Below are 18,521 nucleotides of genomic sequence, written 5' to 3' on the forward strand. Positions count from 1 at the left end.
GGGGGGACCACAGACCCTGAGTTTGAGGTGTAGAAAGTGGGGAGAGTGTGGAGCCTGCACCTAGGGACCGTGGAGGTTGAGCCATGGAAGACCTTTTGGGTTGCAATAAGGATTTGCAATAAGTCGAGGGTGAAGGGGAGCCACGAAGGGTATACAGGACACTTGGCATCCATCCCACCCACTCAGGGCCTCCCTGTCTGTAGAGGCTGCACAGCCTCAGACGGCCTTTCCCAGATGGCCTTGCAGCTGGGGTTCTGGAGGCCTTTGAAGCTCTGAGCAGCACAGCCATGGAGTCACCAGGTGTTTCCCCAGCAGAAACCACATGTTGAGGCAATAGCTTCGAGGTGCCAAGAGGCTGCTGGGGCTGCAGCAGTGATGTTCAGATCCCTGAGTCACACAGCGGTGCTGGTCTGGGCATCATTCCTGGAGGCCAAGCCTAGAGCCTGCTCCTCCAGTGCCTCCTCTGACAAGTTGGCTCTTAACTCACTGTTTTACTTGGAGGATCCAGTCAGAGCTGGAATTGGGCCAGACCATCCATCCTTTGGTCACCAGAAGTCCTTTTACAGGGAGCAGAGGTCAGTTCCTGAATCCCGATAATGCGATTGGAGCAGAGGAGTGGCAATATCCTCCTCCTCAGCCAGCAGAAAGGGACCCTCTGGCTCTGGGGAGCCCCAGCCCCTCCTCCTGCATAGCTGACATTCTCTCTGTACACTTGAAAGTCCACTGCATTCCTGTCTGTCTCCTGGGAGGGGCTCCCTGAGGCCAGATGGAAATAACACCCAGATGCTGACAGGAGGGATATTCAGCCAATTTGTTCCCAGGGAGAAGGAGAAGCCAGTGGGGAATCTGGCAAGAGCAGGAAATGCCAGGTCCTCCTGGGTTTCCCATCCAGGAGCCCAGCTCTGCCAGCCCCGACCAGGAGCCATGGGAACGGGCAAGCCGGGTCTTGTCCAGGGGAGTCTGAGAGCAGAGCCTGTCTGTCCTTCCTGGAGGGGCTGGGCAGGGGGGTCAGAGTCCCCTGGACTGGGATTCAGGAGTCCTGGGCTCTGCTCCAGCCTGTGTCACTGACCCGCAGGAGGACCTTGGGTCAGTGTGCTGCTTGGATCCAGGGAACAGGAGGAGAGAATAAAACAAATGGCTGTTGGGGATCTTAGACTTACTGCCAAGAGAGCCAGAACCTTCTTCACCCATAAGGAGAAACACAGTCCCAACGCCTAACGACGGCTTCTACCAAGTCAGGCCGGGTCCTGCCTCACAGATCCAGGCTCTCACACAGAAGACAGAGCTGTCCCCACATAGTGAGGCCCCACGGTGGACACAACAGGTGGGGGTCTCTGAGGGAGCTGGTGAGGGGATTAGCCGGCACTGTGTGCAAAGGCTTTTGTGACAACTTGAGAAGGGGCAGAAGCAGGATGCTAGCCCAGGGCTGTCTGCCCCCAAAGCCTCAATGGTGTGGAGTGAGTGGCGCTCAGTGTCCACTCATCTCAGGCCCAGCCACTGCCCTCCCATCAGCACAGATCCCCTGCCCTGTCCTGAACTCCCTCTACCTTCGTCCCCTTTGGTCACTCAGCTCCCTTGAGAGACGAGGCTCCAGGCCCAGGAGTGTGGGCTGGGCTCCTTCCTCCTCAGAGACAAACCTCCAACCCTGCCCTGGGGAATGTGCTTTCTCCCTCACCTGGCTGGTGTCCGGGCGTCTACTGCACCCCAGATTTTGGCAGAGGCAAGCAGGCCTGTGTCCTGGCCTGCCCGGACTCATCCCAGAAAGTGAATGGAATCAAGGTCGTGAGAGATGAGCCCTGAACTGGAAAACATGACGAGGCAGCTGAGTCTGTGGCTGTCAGCAAAGAGGGGACCAGCCCTGCCTGGAGCCTCCCCCATTCACGAGTTTTCTAATCAATAGATAAGTATTACATCATTACGTGGCTTTCAACAGTGTGGAAGGGAATTTTCCATAAACAACATTTGACAAGATTCTGCACAGCACACAGTAATCCGTTTCCTGATCTATGTTTTTCAATTAAAAAAACATAGTTTATGAGCAATTCAAGTAGTTACATAACCTGCTAAAATGGTGCAATCCACAGTCTGGGGAACACTGCTCTGCTGTGCAGCTGCAAGAGAATATGGCCAGAACACAGGGGACACGTGGGGCTGGGAGGGGAGCTGCTGTCCCCCTGCCCCACGGGAGAGAGAGGATATTTGGGACTCTGGTAATTGCAGAAATAGTTCTGCTATGACAGGATCTTCCCTGGTCTCCTGCTCCAAGCTCAGCCTACTATTCACCCTCCTCACAGCACACAGATGCAGGGATGTTCACAGACACAAATCTGAACTCTCCTCCCTGGTCAGGACCTAGCCATGGTGCCCAGTGCACTGAGGGTAAAGTCCTGAGTCCTCCCCGAGGCTCACAAGGAACTGATCCTGCAGCCCTACCAGCCCCCCTCTCTCTGTCCTGACCTCCACCCTCTCTGGGCTCAGCCTTGAAATCCTAGCTCAGACATCCCCTCGTCCAGGAAGCTCTCCCTGAACTCCCAAGATGAGTGATGACCCCTCTCCCAGGTCCCACAGCTCATGGGTTTGCCAAACCCAAACCTGACCTCTCTGAGTCATCATGGTCGGTGGGTGGTTTGTGGCCCCCAACGATGGGACAGGACCTGCTACTGAGTCATCACTGCATCCTCGGGGTCACCTGGCACAGGGCTTGGCACACTGCTCATCCTCAGCTACTATTTATTGTCAGGCCCTTGCTTGTGTCATCTCTGTTAGACCAAAAGACAACGGGTCAGCTGGGCCAGGTTGTCGCCATTTTCCGGGGAAGGAAACTGAGGCTCAGAGAGGCAAAGTCACCTCCTCAGGTTCACTCTGGGAAACACAGCATTATGGGCACCAGTGCCAACCCCGACACAACCCCAGAGCTGGGCTGTGATGACATCTCTGTCCCCAACCAGGAGAGACCAGAGCTTGCACCGAGGATACCCCCGGAGCTGACCTGGATGTTTCCCTGAATCCCCCACTTCTACTAGGTTTGGACACTGATGCGGTTCCCCCCTCACAGTGAAGGACACGCTCCGTTCCTCTTTCACTGGGTCCTCACCCTGGTTTCTGTCTGGAATGGGTACATGTCATGAAGGAGCTGAGTCTGGGCCTGGGCTCCAGGTGGAGGGGCGTCTGGGGAGCGAGTGTGGAGGCTCCCGCAGGGGAGCAGAGACGCAGAAGGCAGGATCTTTCCAAACACAGGGAGGCTGGTAGAGGGACACAGCTGCCCACATGAGGGACAGGTCGCCCTTCCCAGGCTCTGGAGAGAACCTTGTCCATGTTGGGGTGGTCTCTGTGCCCCCGAGGGATGGAGTCCTGCAGGAGCTGGGGGAGGGGCTTCCCCAGCCTCACTGCACGGGGTGACCCTGGACCCACAGAACTGACCCCACAGTGTCCCTCAGGGAAGGGGATCCTTCCCCTTCTGTCTTCACATCCTGACTCCAAGATGGCTCTTCTCAGGGGAAATTCCATCCATCTCCCTCTGAACACCCACGTTAAGGAGTAAAGCCTTTGGAATCTACTGATGGTGGTGGAATTTCTCCTACAGAACTTCACAGACAAGTAATATTGACAATGACCTTGACCACAGCAACCAAACTCAAATGGATTATCTTACCATTCTCTCTCTCTCTCATGAACTCAGTGAAAATTGTGACTTCTGAGTGTCCTGTTCCCCACCCCTCCCCCGTGTCTGACACACAGCCTCGGGCACACGAGGTGCTAAGTGGACAGGTGCTCCTGAGGAAATGACCATCAGTGGAGAGACAGAGAAGGAGGTGGGGAGAGCGCCCTGGGGGCTGTGGGTCCCAGGGGTCCTCCAGGGCCTTTTTCCTGTTCATTCAGGAGCCACCTCAGCATCCTCCCCACACATTCCCCTGTTCCCCAACCTTGTTCAATCTGGAATTTTCCATTGTGTAAAAACTAGTCTCTCACCTGAATGCTGTGAGATGGCGTTTAGTGAGCCCTGGGCTGGGGGTGTGAGGTCAGGGAGCTGATAGGCCCCCTGGGAGGATGTGAGGGGTTAGAATTCCAGGAGAGAGGGAATGAGGCCATCGTGTTGGGCATGAGAGGGAGACATTTGGGGGAGAGATTGGTGGCGGGGCACCTGCTCCTGCCCCAGGGCCCGGCGTGTCTCTGCAGGCCAGGCAGGGGATCTGACGACATCACCAGCTTTACAGTAGGAATAAAAGCACCTGCTGAGATCCGCTGATGCTCTCTTCACTCCACTGCAGTTGCCCAGAGCCATGGCTCCCCGATGCTGCATCCTGGGTAAGGAGGATCCAACCCCAAATCCCCTCACCTTCCACAGGCCCAGGTGTCCACAAGACACCTGGACACAGGTGACTGTATTCCACCCTAGACTGCTACTAGTCTTTCCCTGCGCCCCATACAGGACAGACACCCCCTCAGACCTTCCCCTGCCCCAGGCTGGGCCCCCCGAGGTGGACCCCTGGCTGCCTGGTCAGCCCCACCTCATGCCTCTGCTCTCCCACAGCTGTCTGGGCCGCTCTCTGCATCCTCTGCTCACATGGAGCCCCAGGTGAGGCCAGTCGGGAAACTCAGAGTTGGGGTGCGGCTCCCAGAGGGCACCCGGATGGGAGCCCCTGCCCTGCTGCCTGGTCACACCAGCTCCATCTCTTCCAGTCTCCCCCACGGGCGCTCACCTGATGCTGTCCCAGCTGCACATGACCTGTGGGGACAAGTTCCACGACCCCTGCAGCACTGTTGCTATGACGATGCTGTAGTGCCCTTGGGCAGGACCCGGAAGTGTGGCAACTGAATCTTCAGGGTCTGCTTTCAGCAGTGCTGCCCCCGGTCACTCAGACCCCAGGAGTCCTTCCTGGTAAAGCTGAAAGGCCAGAGCTGTTCCTTGGCCCTGCCCCCGGATGACAGGGTTTGTCGCAGGTGTGGTCCTGTCCCCTCCATGGGATTGGGGGCTGCACGGGAGCGGAAGGGTCTGGATGCCTGTTCTGTCCCTAATGCCTCCCCCTGGCCCTGTCACCTGCTCCACTCCATCTACCTCTCCCTTTTTGTTGCCTTATTTCTCTCTCCCTTTGTTTTTATTTCTCTCAGCCTCTTTGCTGCCCTTCTGTGTCTCTCTTTTCCACTCCTCTGCCATGTTCTGTCCGTCCCTCCATCTCTGTCCACCTCTCTCCTGCTCACTCTCTCTCTCTGTGTCTCTCTTCAGTGTCGGATGTCAGAGGACCCGATGACCAGATGACTGCTGGATTCTGCTTCCTGGAGGAGCCTGGGGAGATGGGCCTGGTGTGGACTTAGATCTGGGATGTGGAGTGGGTATTTGGGGACAGGAGACACTCAGACTCAATCCTCTGTCTTGTTCTTTCTCCTCTTTAACACTCAGCCTGAATCTGCCCGTTAATACTCAGGGTGACTAATACTCAGGTGAGTAATAAATCTTATTCTTCAAAATTCTCTGATGGTTGCTGCTGAGGTGGGTCCTGTGATCATAATAAGAACCACAAGGGCTGGTCCAGCCACAACATTGGCTCTGGTTGGGGAAATGTCTGTGGGACTCACCTCAAGTAATACGGACCCAGGTGAGTGTCTCAGGCATTCCTGCCCCACGGCATCACTATCAATATTCTGAGACCCACACAACACCCATTCATCAGTTGATAGACATTGGGTTGTTTCCCTTTTGGGGCTATTATGAATAATTCTGCCGAGTATTTTTGCACAAGTGGTTGTGGAGAGGTATTTCATTGTGGATTTGATTTGCATTTCCCTAACGTCTAAACATGTTGATTATCTTGTCATGGGTTTATTGGTTCTGTGTATGTCACGTTAGGGGAAATGTCTTTAAATCCTTTGTCCATTTTTTAATTGTTTTTTTGGCTTTTTATAGTTGACCAGTAAGAGTTTTTATTATATTCTAGACACAATTCCCTCATCAGGTATATGATTTGCAAATATTTTCTTTCACTTTGATGACTTTTCACTCTCTTGATGGTGTTCTTTGAAGTCCAAAATTTTCTTTTTTAATGAAGTCCAATTTATCTATTGCTCTGTGGTGTTGGTGTCTTCTAAGCCACCATTGCCACATGTCCAGGTCATGAAGATTTAATCCTATGTTTCTTCTATGAGTTTTATAGTTTTGGCTCTTACATTTATTTCTTTGATCCATTTTGAGTTAATTTTTAATATGATGTGAGGTACAAGTCCACATCATTGTTTCACATGTGAATATCCAGTTGTAGAAAACACTGTTCTTTCCTTTGTTGAATTGTCTTGGCACCCTTGACTCAATTAACCATAAGAGTAAGAGTTTATTCTTGGAGTCTCAATTATATTCCATGGAAATGTATGTCCATCCTTATGCCAGTGCCACACTGTCCTGATTATTGTAGCTTAGCCTTAAGTTTGGAAACCAGGAGGTGTGAGTCCTGCAAGTATTTCCTTCTTTGTCAAGATTGTGTTGACTATTCCGAGCCCCTAGCTTATCATGAATTTTAGCTTCTTGTTGTCAATTTCTGCAAAAAGAGTTGTTGGGTTTTTACAAGAACTATTGAATCTTTAGATCAATTTGGGAGAGTATTGCCATCTAAAGAATAATACGTTTTCTAATCCATCACCACGGAAGGTCTTCTCATTTTTTTAGTTCTTCTGGAAGAATATCTTTGTTTCATAAATAAGTTACTTGACATTGTCCTTCAGTGCTATCTTCATGCTATCAGGATAAAATAAAATATTCTGTCTTCTATTTTCCTGTTATGGGCAAGAAAGTACTGACATGTAACCCATTGGTGATGTAAACAGTCATGATTAACTTGTCCACGTCTGTCCTCTCGCCTGAACTTCAGTCTTCGACATGCTCTGTAGTCTCCTGATCTTCACTCCAAGGGCAGGAAGTTCTCTGTGATGACGTCCTCTCTCCCCCAGGGAGTAACCCTGCAACCCAGCTGTTAGGCTGTGTACCAGATGCTTGACTGTTCTTTGGTTCCTCTTGTCCAGTTGGCACGACTTCCCTCTAGTGGCATTAGCCCTGGTTTGCTGATTCCCAGGCTGTCAAGTCCCTATAGATCCCACTGCTGGTGAGTCTTCTGACCATCAGCCCATGTCTCCATTTCTCTTGCTCTGTATCTGGTGTGTCTACAGCGCTCCCTGCCCTCCCCTCCCCAGCCTCCCCACCCCCTGCTGGTTCCTCCTCTTCTGAGGGGATGAGGACAACACTACTCCTGCCAGCCATTTCTGGGCTGATGCAATTTTTACGGTTACAAATTTTCTCTCCTTGAATATTACTGGGGACCTGCCAACAACCTGCATTAGTATATACTCTTTCATAAACATAATACGCCCTTTGATGGTGAAGGAATGTGCTGGAAGTCCAGTCATGGCACTTAGGATGGTGAGTCCCAAGCTTACCTACAGGCTTGAGAGGATTTTGGGTGAAACCTCAAGGTGACCATCTGCCTGTGTTTTCCTGCATCACTGTTGCCTCCTGATTGTATCTCCTTATGCTCCTCTGGGAGGAGGAGTTGGAGTCTCTCTTTGCACAGCCCTGGGGCTGAGCTCAGGTTATAGAGATCGTGGAGGTCATCTGAACTTGTGCATAATATGGCCCCTTCCAAGACATGTGCCCAAGGACGGGACACCCAGTCACCCCAGCATCTCCACGTGGTGCATCCTCCTCTCATAGGGGATCTAATTGTGGTGGCTCCGTCCACACAGGAAGGTGGGATAACTCATGTACGTGGAAACTGCTTTGTGTTTTTTTCTGGGTAGATTCTAGTTTTTTAATCACAAATATTAACGTTTTCCAGTCTGACAGTGTTGTATGGGGCGCGTCTGGAGTCCCAGCGTGGAGCGTGTCGGGCCCTACCAGGGAATTTATCAGCCTCTCATTCTCTGTTCTACAGCCCCTCCCACTTCTGTTGGGTTGTGTGGTGTCTGTTTGCTGCGAGCGCTGCTGCTGAGCATGTTAAGCAGGGGAAGGGTCTGGTGTGAGCGTCCAGGTGGTGGCCACTGAAAGCCCTGTCGCAGGAAACAGGAATGTGGCCTGAAACCCAAAGAAAGCAGAAGGAGCGAAAAGCACCCTGCCCTCACCCCATCAGCAAGCACGAGACAGGGCCTGTGGCACCGGGAAGTCCCCGTCCTGCATAGGTGACCTCCTCCCTGCACAGCTGAAATGTCCCTGCCTGTCCCCTGAGGGGCTCCCTCAGGACGATGGAAATAACACCCCAGTGCTGCCAGGAGGGGGTTTCAGCCTATTGAGCTCCCAGGGCAAAGGGGCAGCCTGTTGGAAAACCTGTGAGGGGAGGAATCACCAATTTCCTTCTGTCTTTCACATTCCAGAAGCACAGATCTCCCAGCACCGCCCAGGAGCTGTGCGAATGTCTTTCTTGGGGTTTAACAGGGCTGCCTGACACCAGGGCCTGCTCGCCCTTTCCAGAGGGCAGGTCCCAGGACTGATGGAGGCCACTGGCTGGGTGCTTGCTGTCTGAGTCCTGTGTCTGGAACCCGCAGAGGGGCCTCATGCCAGAATCTTCCCTACACAGAGGAAACTGGGCAGAGGGAATTCAACCAATGGGGTTTCTGTGTCTCTGATTTCCCATGAGAATTTGAGTGTCCTCTGGTCTCTGGAAAAGACAGTCTTCAACAGTGGGGAACATGGCTGTGGCCATGGCAGGGCTAGTCCCTGGCATCACAAGGTTTTAAGTCCACTGGAGGCAGCAGACTGGTCCCCAGACAGTGACAACGCGACTGGGCAGTGCGAAGGCAGCTGGCTGTAGGATTTTTGCTGTTGGTGGTGGTGGTTTGTGGTGCCTAGCGATCCCTGCTGGATGCAGAACAGCACCTCAAGCAGGAATGTATATGGTGATCAGGAGGAATGACATAGGGGCACTAATGTACATGAAATAACGTTCATTAACACACAGGAGACAGCAGTAGGATTCCCCAAGGAGAAGGCCCAGGTTTCATCTGGAGTGAAGTGGGGTCATTAGCTTCGGCTTTTATTTTCGCTAGGAGTGGGGCAGGTCCTGTTTTTCATGGTTTGAACCTCCTGTAGAGGTGAAGGGAGGGAACCTGCAGACTCTCACAGCTGGACAGGAAGTGAGGCGGAACCTGTGGCCTGGAAGCTGTCAGAGAGAAACATCCAGAAGGGCGCCTCCCTCTTGGTTACAGAGAGTTGTACAGAGCTATCTGTAAAGGACGTTATTGACACTTTGAGGAGGGGTAGAGGCAGGATTCGAACCCAGAGCTGCCTGACGCCAAGGCCTCAACGCTGTTGAGTAGTGGATATAGCCACTGCCCTCCAGCACAGCCTCTGAGCCCCTGCCCTGTCCTGTCTCCCTCCACCTTCCTGCCTCAGAGCCTGACTCAGCCACCCTGAGACCAGGCTCCAGGCTCCAGCTGGGCTCCTCCCTCCCCAGAGACGCCAACCCCCACCCTGCCCTGGGCACCCAGCTCCTCTCTCTCACCCTGGCGCCAGGCTCCACCTCACCCTCCTCACGGCAGAGACAACCAGGCTGGGTGCCAGGCCCGCCTGCAGCCTCCCAGGAAACACCTGGAACCCAGGAAATGACAGCTGGACCCCTTCCTGGATGACATGATGGGTAGCTTAAGGCCTTGGCTCTTGGGAAAGGAGGAGGGGAGCCCATGGCTGGAGCCGTCTCCATCCCTCTGCTTGCTAACTGTTTGGCTTCCACTCACAGGAAGAACTGATGTCACAGCATTATGTGGCCTGCACGGAGTCCAAAAGAAAGTTTCTTGAAACAATAATCGATAAGATTATCTGTAGTGCACACTCTTCCATTCTCTAATCTGCTTTTTTCTTTCAAATTTTGAAAACATAACAGTTATGAACTACCCAATTTTTTACAACCCATTAGAGGTTTGGAAACCACTGCTCTACCTGCAGCTGGAGGGACAGGAGGCTAAAAGAGCAGAGACAGATGGGGCTGGGTGGGGCGTGTGCTGCCCCCACTCCCCATGGAGAGAACTCAGACATTTAGGACTCTGGCAACTGCACAATTATTTCTGCTACAGCAGCCTCCTGCCTGGTCTCCTGTCTCCTGTCTCCACCCTCCTCACAGCAGACAGACACGGGGACGTTCCACAAATCCGACCACTTCCATCTCCTGCTTATGACCCATCCATGCCTCCCAGTGCACTGAGGATAAAATCCACAGTCCTCACGGAGGCCCACAAGGTGACCACCCCTACTGCCCCCTCTCCCTGCCTGCCCTCTGCCCTCCCAGTGCTCAGCCTCTCTGAAATAGTCACAGTTCTCTCCCATTCTTAAAATCTGACCTCACAAGTCCCCTCCTGCAACTAGACACCCCTGACCCCTGTGCATCCCATCCAGCCCTGTTCACTCTAGGTCATCAGTGTCTGTGGTGGCCTGTGCTCTCCACTGTACGGTAAGACTCAAAAGGACAGGTTCTGGGCCTAAGTCACCATGTGACCCCAGCATCATCTAGCTCAGGGCTAGGCACAGAGCAGGTGCTCTGGGAATACTGAATGAATAAATGGATGGATGGATGGATGGATGGATGGATGGATGGATGGAAGGAACATACTTGGGGTCCTGGGCAGAGCTGATGGCGAGTTTGGGTCCTTGGGAGGCTCTGGGGCCTGCCAGACCCGCAGAGTAAGGTGGGCTGGGCCTTAGGCTTCAATATGCAAAATGAAAGTAGACGCTGGAAATGACAGGCATGCAACTTGTGCATCCAGACTGTGACAGACCAGGCCCCGAGGGGCTCTAGGGTGGGTTTGGAAGCATTTAACTGTTTTTATGTTAATTAGACACAACCAGCAACCACCCTGAAGCTAACCAAGCCTCCCTACACCAGCTCCATCCATGATCTTGCCTTAATTTTCATAGCAAGATCTCTTCAGGAGGACATTAAGCCTCATTAGGGTAATCTGCAGTGTATGGGGAAGCACCTTTTCCAACTGAGCCTGCGCAAGCAAATACCCGCCTCTCTTTTTTGAATATTCATTTCCCAACCAACATAAAAGTTCCTGCTTCCTTTGGAAAAGATTCCTCACTGCCCTCTACTTGCTGCAAATACACTTTACTTTGTGAGACAACTTCTACTGGTGTAGAGTGGAGCGAGCCCACTTGGTTTAGCATCAAGACCTCTGGACAGGCATGGGGTTAGTGTCCCCTGGGGACCCCAGAGCCCTGAGCCACCTGCTGCTCCTGTTGCTGCTACTGCAGGAGTCGTCCCTGGAGTCCGACACTGGTGAGCATCTGAGCGGCTATGGGCGAACGGGGTTGGGGGGGCCAGTCTGCGCTATGGATGGGGGACTGTGTGTTGTGTGGGGCTGGCGGGAGGAGAGAGGATGTTAGGACTTGCAGAGGGCGCGCTTGCAGGGGGCTCTACCCAAGTGGGCAGGAGCGTTTGAGGGGCACGGCAGCAGGGAGAGGGGGATGTGGGTGTCCTCAGGGTGGTGGTGTGGGCTCAGTGTTTCCTGGGACGGAGGGTCCGCAGGGGGCACGTGAGTGTCTGGGGGCCTGGGAGGCGCGGGCAGGGAGGGCGGTGAGGGTTCCCCGGAGACACGTGGAGAGGGGGGCGGTCCTAGTGTCCCAGGCACTCCGTGGGGGGCGATCTCTGGATGGGGTGTCCGCAGGCAGCCAGAGGAGTACCTGGGGGCCGTGGTGGGGGACGGTGAGGGTCTCTGGGGATGGCAAGGAGGCAGGTGAGGGTCTGCAGGGGGCAGTGTGGGGGCGGGAAGTGTGGGAGGGGGGCTGCGAGCAAACTAGCAGTGAGTGAGGGAAGTAGCCAGGAGCATGTGGGCGGCCATGGAAGGGAAAGGCGATTGTGTGTGTGTGGTCCTTTTGAAGGGGAAGGAGATCAGCAGGGAAGCTGGTATTTGGGAGCCATGGGGGAGGATGGTGAGTATCTGGAGTCCTTGAAAGGGGGCGGGTGTCTGAGGGGCTGCAGTATGGGGATGGTAACGGTCTGGGGAGGCAGGCTAGCAGGGAGGCAGGTGAGGGTCTTGGGGGTCATCAGGTTTGTGCCGGCTTTATGAAACGTATCTGGGGTGCTCTTGTTATCTAACCAAGTGGGCTCACCTTCTGGTGAGTTAAATAAGACTCGACACCAGTGGAAGTTGTCTCACAAAGTACAGTGTATTTGCAGCAAATAGGAGGCCACGAGGAATTATTTCCAAAGTCATGGTATCCCTGAACAAAGGGGAGCAGGAACTTTTATTTCAGTTGGGAAATGAACATTCAAAAGGGAGAGGTGGGTATTTGCTTGTGCAGGCTCAATTGGAAAACGTGCTTCCACATAATGAGGCATAAGCTCTTCCTGGAGAGATCTTTGCATTAAAAATAAGGCAAAGGTCATGTGTGTAGCTCTGTGGTGAGGATTCCTCAGTTTCAGGATGGTTGGTGGTTACACGTCCACCAGCGTTTAAGTGCGCCGGCTCCACTTCAGCGGCCCGGTGTTCGCAGGTTCAGATCCAGGGGCCTGGACTGACCCACAGCCTGTCAAGCCGTCCTGTGGAGGCGTCCCATGTGAAGTAGAGGAAGGTGGGCACGGATGTTAACCCAAGGCCAGTCTTCCTCATAAAAAAAAAAAAGAAGGAAAAGAAACAACTTGGAAAAACAGTTAATTTCTTCCAAACCCACCTTTGAGTTTCTAGAGGCGCCTGGTGCGTGACACTCTCTCATGTTCTACCTTCTGCTACGGTTTGTATAAGACTATTCTTTTAAACTTAAACGTTTGTTAGAATTAACCGGTGACGCCATCTGGACCTAGAGATTTCTTGCTGGGAAATATTTAATCATGGCCTTAATTTCTTAATATTTAAGAGATTATTGACTTTTTCTTATATCAGCTGTGGTAAGATGAATTTTTTTTTTGAGAAATTGGTCCATTGTTATTGTGTGTAATTTTCTATTTCACTGATTTCTCCTTTTATCTTTATTATGTCTTTTGACTTTTGTTATGTGTTTTATGTTCTTTTTCTGATGTCTTTAGCTTGAAGCTGAGAGGTTCACTATTTAGTCTCTTTTTCTCTAATATCTGCATTTAAGGCTGTTACTTGCTCTCCAGTCACTACTTCAGCTGCACTCCTAAGGTGCGATACGCATTGTTTTCATCCTCGTTCAGTTCAAAATATTTTGTAATTTCCCTTGTGATTTCTTCTTTGACCCATGGATTATATCAAGTGTGCTGTTTAATTTCCAAGCAATTGGGGGTTTTCTGGATATCTTTTTTTAAAATTGATTTCTAGCTTATTACCCCAGTGGTCAGATAGCATATTCTGAATGGTTTCAATCCTCTGACACCTGTTGAATCTTTCTTCATGTTTCAGGGTGTGGCTGATTTTGACAAACATTCCTTGTGCACATAGAAATGCCGTCTGTGCCATGTGGGTTAACTGTGTCAAGTTAATTCTGTGGTTCAGACTGTGTACCGTAGGGATTTTATGTCTGCTTGTACTCTGGTTATTGTGGGAGAGGTGTTAACGTCTCTCGAAGTGTTTTGGATCTGTCTTTTTAGTTTCACTAATTTTGCTTTATGCACTCTAAAGCTGTGTAATTGGAAACATGCAGATTTATGACAGTGAAATCTCCCAATGCAGGGGCCTCTCCTTACTCCAATAATGCTTTTTGTCTTAAAACCTGATCTGATGTTAGTAGAGCAATGCCAGCCTTCTTCTGGTTACAGCTGACATTTATGTCATTTGTCTATCTTTTCCATTTCAGTCTTCTGATGTCTTTGTGTGACTCTTATAAGCAAGATAATTTGATTTTGTGATTTTTTTTGTGTGTGAGGAAGATCAGCCCTAAGCTAACATCTGCCAATCCTCCTCTTTTTGCTGAGGAAGACTGGCCCTGGGCTAACATCCATGCCCGTCTTCCTCTACTTTATATGGGACGCCGCCACAGCATGGCTTGCCAAGCGGTGCGTCGGTGCATGCCCGGGATCCAAACTGGCGAACCCACAGCGGAATGCGCGTACTTAACCACTTGCGCCACCAGGCCAGCCCCCTGTGATTTTCTTTTAACCTTTTAATCTGATAACCTTATTCTTTGACATGGGGTTTTTAGTCCACTCACATTAATGTAATTACTGTTATGTTTAGATTTATATCTACCATCTTGCTCTATATCTTCATTTAGCCAATCTACTTGTTCCTTTTTTTCTCCTTTTCTTTCCTTCTTTTGGATATCTAGCTTTCTCAATACTCCATTCCTTTCTTCTATTAATTTGTTAATTGTACTTCTCTAACTCTTCTCACAGTGGTCATTTTAAAGATTATAATATGTATTAGTATTTTAGTCAAGTACTAATTACGACTTTTAACAATTCCCAGATATTGCTAGACCTTTAAACTCCATTTCCCAACCCCCAAACTCTCACATTATTGTTTTCATAAATTTTAGTTGTACCTATACTTTAAATTCCACAGAACATGAAAATGATGGTTCTGTTCCTTCAGTATTCCTTGGATCTACTCACACAGTTGGTCTTTGGGCTTCCCGCCTGCATTTGCTTCTTTCAGTCTGGGATAACATCTGCTCTGCCTGAAGAGCTCCCATTGGCTTTTTCTTTAGTGCAGACTTGATAGCAGCGACTGTGCACATTTTTTTTCTTAAACCATCTTTGTTCTGACTTCCTTCCACTATAGTATTTTTTCTGGCTATAGATTTGTAAGTTGGTAGTGATTTTATTTCAGCACTTGGAAGATGTCGTTTCTTTGTGTTCTGCTTTCCATCATTTCTGTTGAGAAGTCAGCTCTGACGGCCTTATAAAATGCTCCCTAAAAGTAATATGTCTTATTTTCTCTGGGTGTTTTTATTTGCAATGTTTCTCTCTGTCTGGACTGTTCAATATTTTGGCCATGATGTTCTCAGGTGGCTTTGTTTCTGTTTATCCTGCTTAAAGCTGAGAGCTTCCTGAACCTCGTTTTGATGTCTTTCATCTGTTCTGGACAATTCTTGGCTATTATGTCCTTGAATAATGCCAGTGTTGCATTTTCTCTCTTCTCTCCTGAAACTCCAGTGATACAGATGAGAGGGTCACACATGGCACTTATGCTTAGCTTTCCCTTTTTGGAGCATTCATATTTCTCTAAGCTTCTGTTTTGTATATTCCAGTTTCCTGTCCTCCAGCTCACTAATCCTGTTTTTCTCTGTCTAATCTGCTGCAGATCCCATCCAGTGAGTTCAAAACTTCAGATATCGTGTATTTCATTCCCTGAATTCCCATTTTATTTTTATACATTTCAGGTCTCTGGTGAAATCCTTTCCTTTCAAATACTTTGCCCATTTTCTTAAACATATTAATATTAAAATTTTTTCTGCTAATACCAACATCGGGATCATTTGCAAGTTGGCTCCAATTCTCTGGGATCTTCTCCATTTCTTGATTACCAGTCTTGTATCCCCGCATCTTTGGAGGTCAACAAATTCACGTTGAATCCTGGACGTTACATACAATACACCCGTCTTGGCTTCAGTTGATGTCATTTTCTGCCAAGGAAAAGTTTATTCTTTTCCTTGGTTCAGTAGAATATACAAGGGCCTTATCGCTTCAATTGAATCAGGATCGACCTGGGTCAGCACAAGGTCACAGTTCTAGTAGGATTCCGAAACTGGCGCTGTGGCCTTCACAGGTTTCAGCTGAGAGCCTGGCAGTTCTTCTCTTCTGGGTGTAGAAGGCCGTGGGAAATTTCCGTTCTGCCTGTCGGAGGCTCGGAGTTTCCTGCCCTGTGCAGCTATGATCGCTCAGTCGTGTCTGCTCCTCTCTCTGCCCAAATATACTCCTGCTTTCTCTTCCACGTCTTAACGCCTCTCTAATCTCTTTCCTTCCTAATCTTTTTGCCTGACCCTCTCTTCCTCTCATCCTGTCCACCACAAAGCACTCTGCTTGGTTCCTTGCACTCCCCTCTGGGATGGGTCAGGACAGAGTAGCCTGATTTAAATAACTCAAGACAGAGGCAGCTGTTAGAAACCTTGAATTGGCCGGCGAATCACCCACGTGTCCTCCTCCCTCAGGAACCCACACTCTCCGCTACGACCTCATGGCCCTGTCCCTGGACAGACCTGAGAAGTCCCAGTTCCTGGCCCTGGGGTACTTTGATGATGAGCTCTTCCTGCGCTATGATGGCGAGAGCCAGAGGGCAGAGCCCCGGGGTCTAGGGATCAAGATGGACCTGGGAGCTGAGACCTGGGAGAGAGAGACCAAGGACCTGAAGGAGAAGGAGCGGCAGCTCAGACAGATGCTGACAGAGATCATGGGCCAGCAGGGCCAGGGCCCAGGTGAGTGTGGGCAGGGCCAGGGGCACTTGAGTCCAAGTCTGGTCCCTGCCCTGTTTATCCTGCAGCTGGGGGAGGGGAGGGCACAGCAAGGCTGGAATTGCACAGAGACGTGAGGCCCCCCTGAGACTGCACCAGGTTCCTCAGATGTGGGTGGAGGAGATGACATACCCCTGTGGGCGGTAGTCCTGTTGGGTGGAGAGGTTCTGGGACAGTGAGGTGACAGGTACTGCCTGGGGTGGGCCAGGCCTTCACTCCCTCCAGGCCACATTGGGCTGTGAGCTGCAGGGAGACCTCACTGTTAGAGGCTTCTGGCGCTTGGGCTACAACGGGCAAGATCAGGACTTCCTCACCTTCAACTCAGAGACCCTCCCATGGTCGGTGGCCACGCCCTCAGCCCAGCACATCAAGAAGCTCTGGGAGACCCAAGGCCCCAGGGCTGATCTGGTTAAGATTTTCCTGCGTGTGACTTGTCCTGCCCAACTCTGGAGATACCTGGGCTCCTGGAGGGGCCTCCTGGAGAATAGAGGTACTGACCTGGTTGGGAGGGTCCACCCACTGAGTCTGCCCCTGGTTCCTACAAGGAAGAGAACTTCCCTGCTGTTCTCTGAGTGGCTGTCCTGCCCTGGCCTTAGGTTAGGTGCTGAGTTCTGACTAAATTGTCTCAGAGGCACACCCATGTGGGTGGGTGAGGGGTCTCCTCTGGACGCATTGCTGGTCCATCAGCTGGAGAAGCAGAGAGTCCCAGGATGTGGGCCCAGATCTCAGACCTCAGGCCCCAGGCAGGCAGGAAAAGGAAACCTTTTCTCTCCTTTTTTCTCCTCATTCTCTGGGATGTTGACTTTGAGTGGGGAGACATCTAGGTTTCAACTCCTTGGTGGAGGCCCTAAGATGAGGCCAACCTGGCTGGGAGCCAAGATAGAAAAGAAAATTCCAGCTCTGGAGCAAGGGTCACATATTCACATCCAAACCACCCCAAATCATATTACCAGGGTCATTCCACTTTTGTTCTGCTTTCACTTTTAGAAAAGTCTAGTTTAAAGTTTCCTCCTCATCTACGTCTGTGACAGAAAATGAAAAGAAAGAGTAAATACTGGTATGTGTCTGTGTTTTGTGGGGTGGGTATGAAAATATCTATAATCATCCAGAGGTCTCCTTACATCCTGGAATGTAAGGCCCAGGATGAAAGAATCGGACTGCAGGGCTAGCTGGCCATCCTTGTGGACAGTCCCTCCATCGTCCCCTGGAGCATGTGGAGCTGATTCTGTTGGGGAGGAAGGAGGTACATCACTGAGGTCTGATTCTCACTCCCTGTAGAGCAGAGCAGCCCCTCTGTCCCATCAGTGCCTGAAAATTCTTCCAAACCGTGTGCTGAGCATCCTCAGGTGGATGCGATGGCCCCTGAGAGCAGGGAGTTTGTCTCCTTTCAGGCTCTCCAGGTGGGTGAGGGCCTGACACCCTTGGAGGGTCCTGGGGTTGTTGGAGCAGCGTGGGGTCCTCCCACAGTCCTCTCTCCACTGGGGACGTAGCCACCCTGGAGGGGTGGCTGGGGGCGAATGTGCATGAGTCATTTCTAAGGGCTGGCTGGTTCCTGCTCTTGGTTTCCCTGCAGTGGAAGGAGGAAGCGTCCTTGGCCTCACTGAACTCTGCTTTGTCTCCCCCCAGATCCCCCATCAGTGACTGTGACCCGCAGTAAGAACCTGGTGGGCCACGTCCTCCTGAGGTGCTGGGTTTTTAGTTTCTATCCTCGGGGTGCCACCCTGACCTGGCTTCGGGATGGGGAGCCCATGCACCAGGGCAGCTTTGGGCCTGGGGCCAACCTGCCCAGTGGGGACGGGAACTACCAGACCTGGGTGGCCACTTGGATTCCCCCTGGAGAGGAGCAGAGGTTCGTCTGCCACGTGGGACACTGGGGGCTGAACACCACGGTCCCTGCAGTCTCTGGTGAGGAACCAGGGGAGCCCTCGGGGTCCAGGGAGCTGGAGGCAGTGTTGGTGCAGGAGCATCATATGAAGAAGGCCCACTGTGTATAATCGAAGCCCATTTCATGGTGACCTCCAGGGCCTGAAGGTCAGAGGGCTTCCTGTGCGGCTGCTCCTGCTGCCGCTCCTCTCGCTGTGTCCACTGTCACTGCTGTGTTGTATTTGGTGGTGGTCGAAGCCTAGACGAGGAAGCACACAGAGGATGTGAGAGCCCAGGTGAGAAAAACATGGGAAATGGAGGAGAATGGGTCTGGCTCTTC

General features: G+C 51.5%; 1 protein-coding gene and 1 pseudogene across 1 annotated transcript; both read left to right on the forward strand.

The window, feature by feature from the left end:
- The first annotated feature begins 4,280 nt into the window (after positions 1-4,280).
- On the forward strand, positions 4,281-5,313 carry LOC131397620 (insulin growth factor-like family member 1; annotated as a pseudogene).
- A 5,839-nt stretch (positions 5,314-11,152) lies between these two features.
- On the forward strand, positions 11,153-18,312 carry LOC131397621 (MHC class I-like protein MILL2). The gene is made up of 4 exons (XM_058530716.1): positions 11,153-11,246; positions 16,019-16,282; positions 16,527-16,709; positions 17,945-18,312. The coding sequence occupies exons 1-4, from the start codon at positions 11,153-11,155 to the stop codon at positions 18,310-18,312; spliced, it is 909 nt and encodes a 302-aa protein (XP_058386699.1).
- Positions 18,313-18,521: the final 209 nt, after the last annotated feature.

Source organism: Diceros bicornis, chromosome 34 (assembly GCF_020826845.1).
Source record: "Diceros bicornis minor isolate mBicDic1 chromosome 34, mDicBic1.mat.cur, whole genome shotgun sequence".
Classification (NCBI taxonomy): Eukaryota; Metazoa; Chordata; class Mammalia; order Perissodactyla; family Rhinocerotidae; genus Diceros; species Diceros bicornis.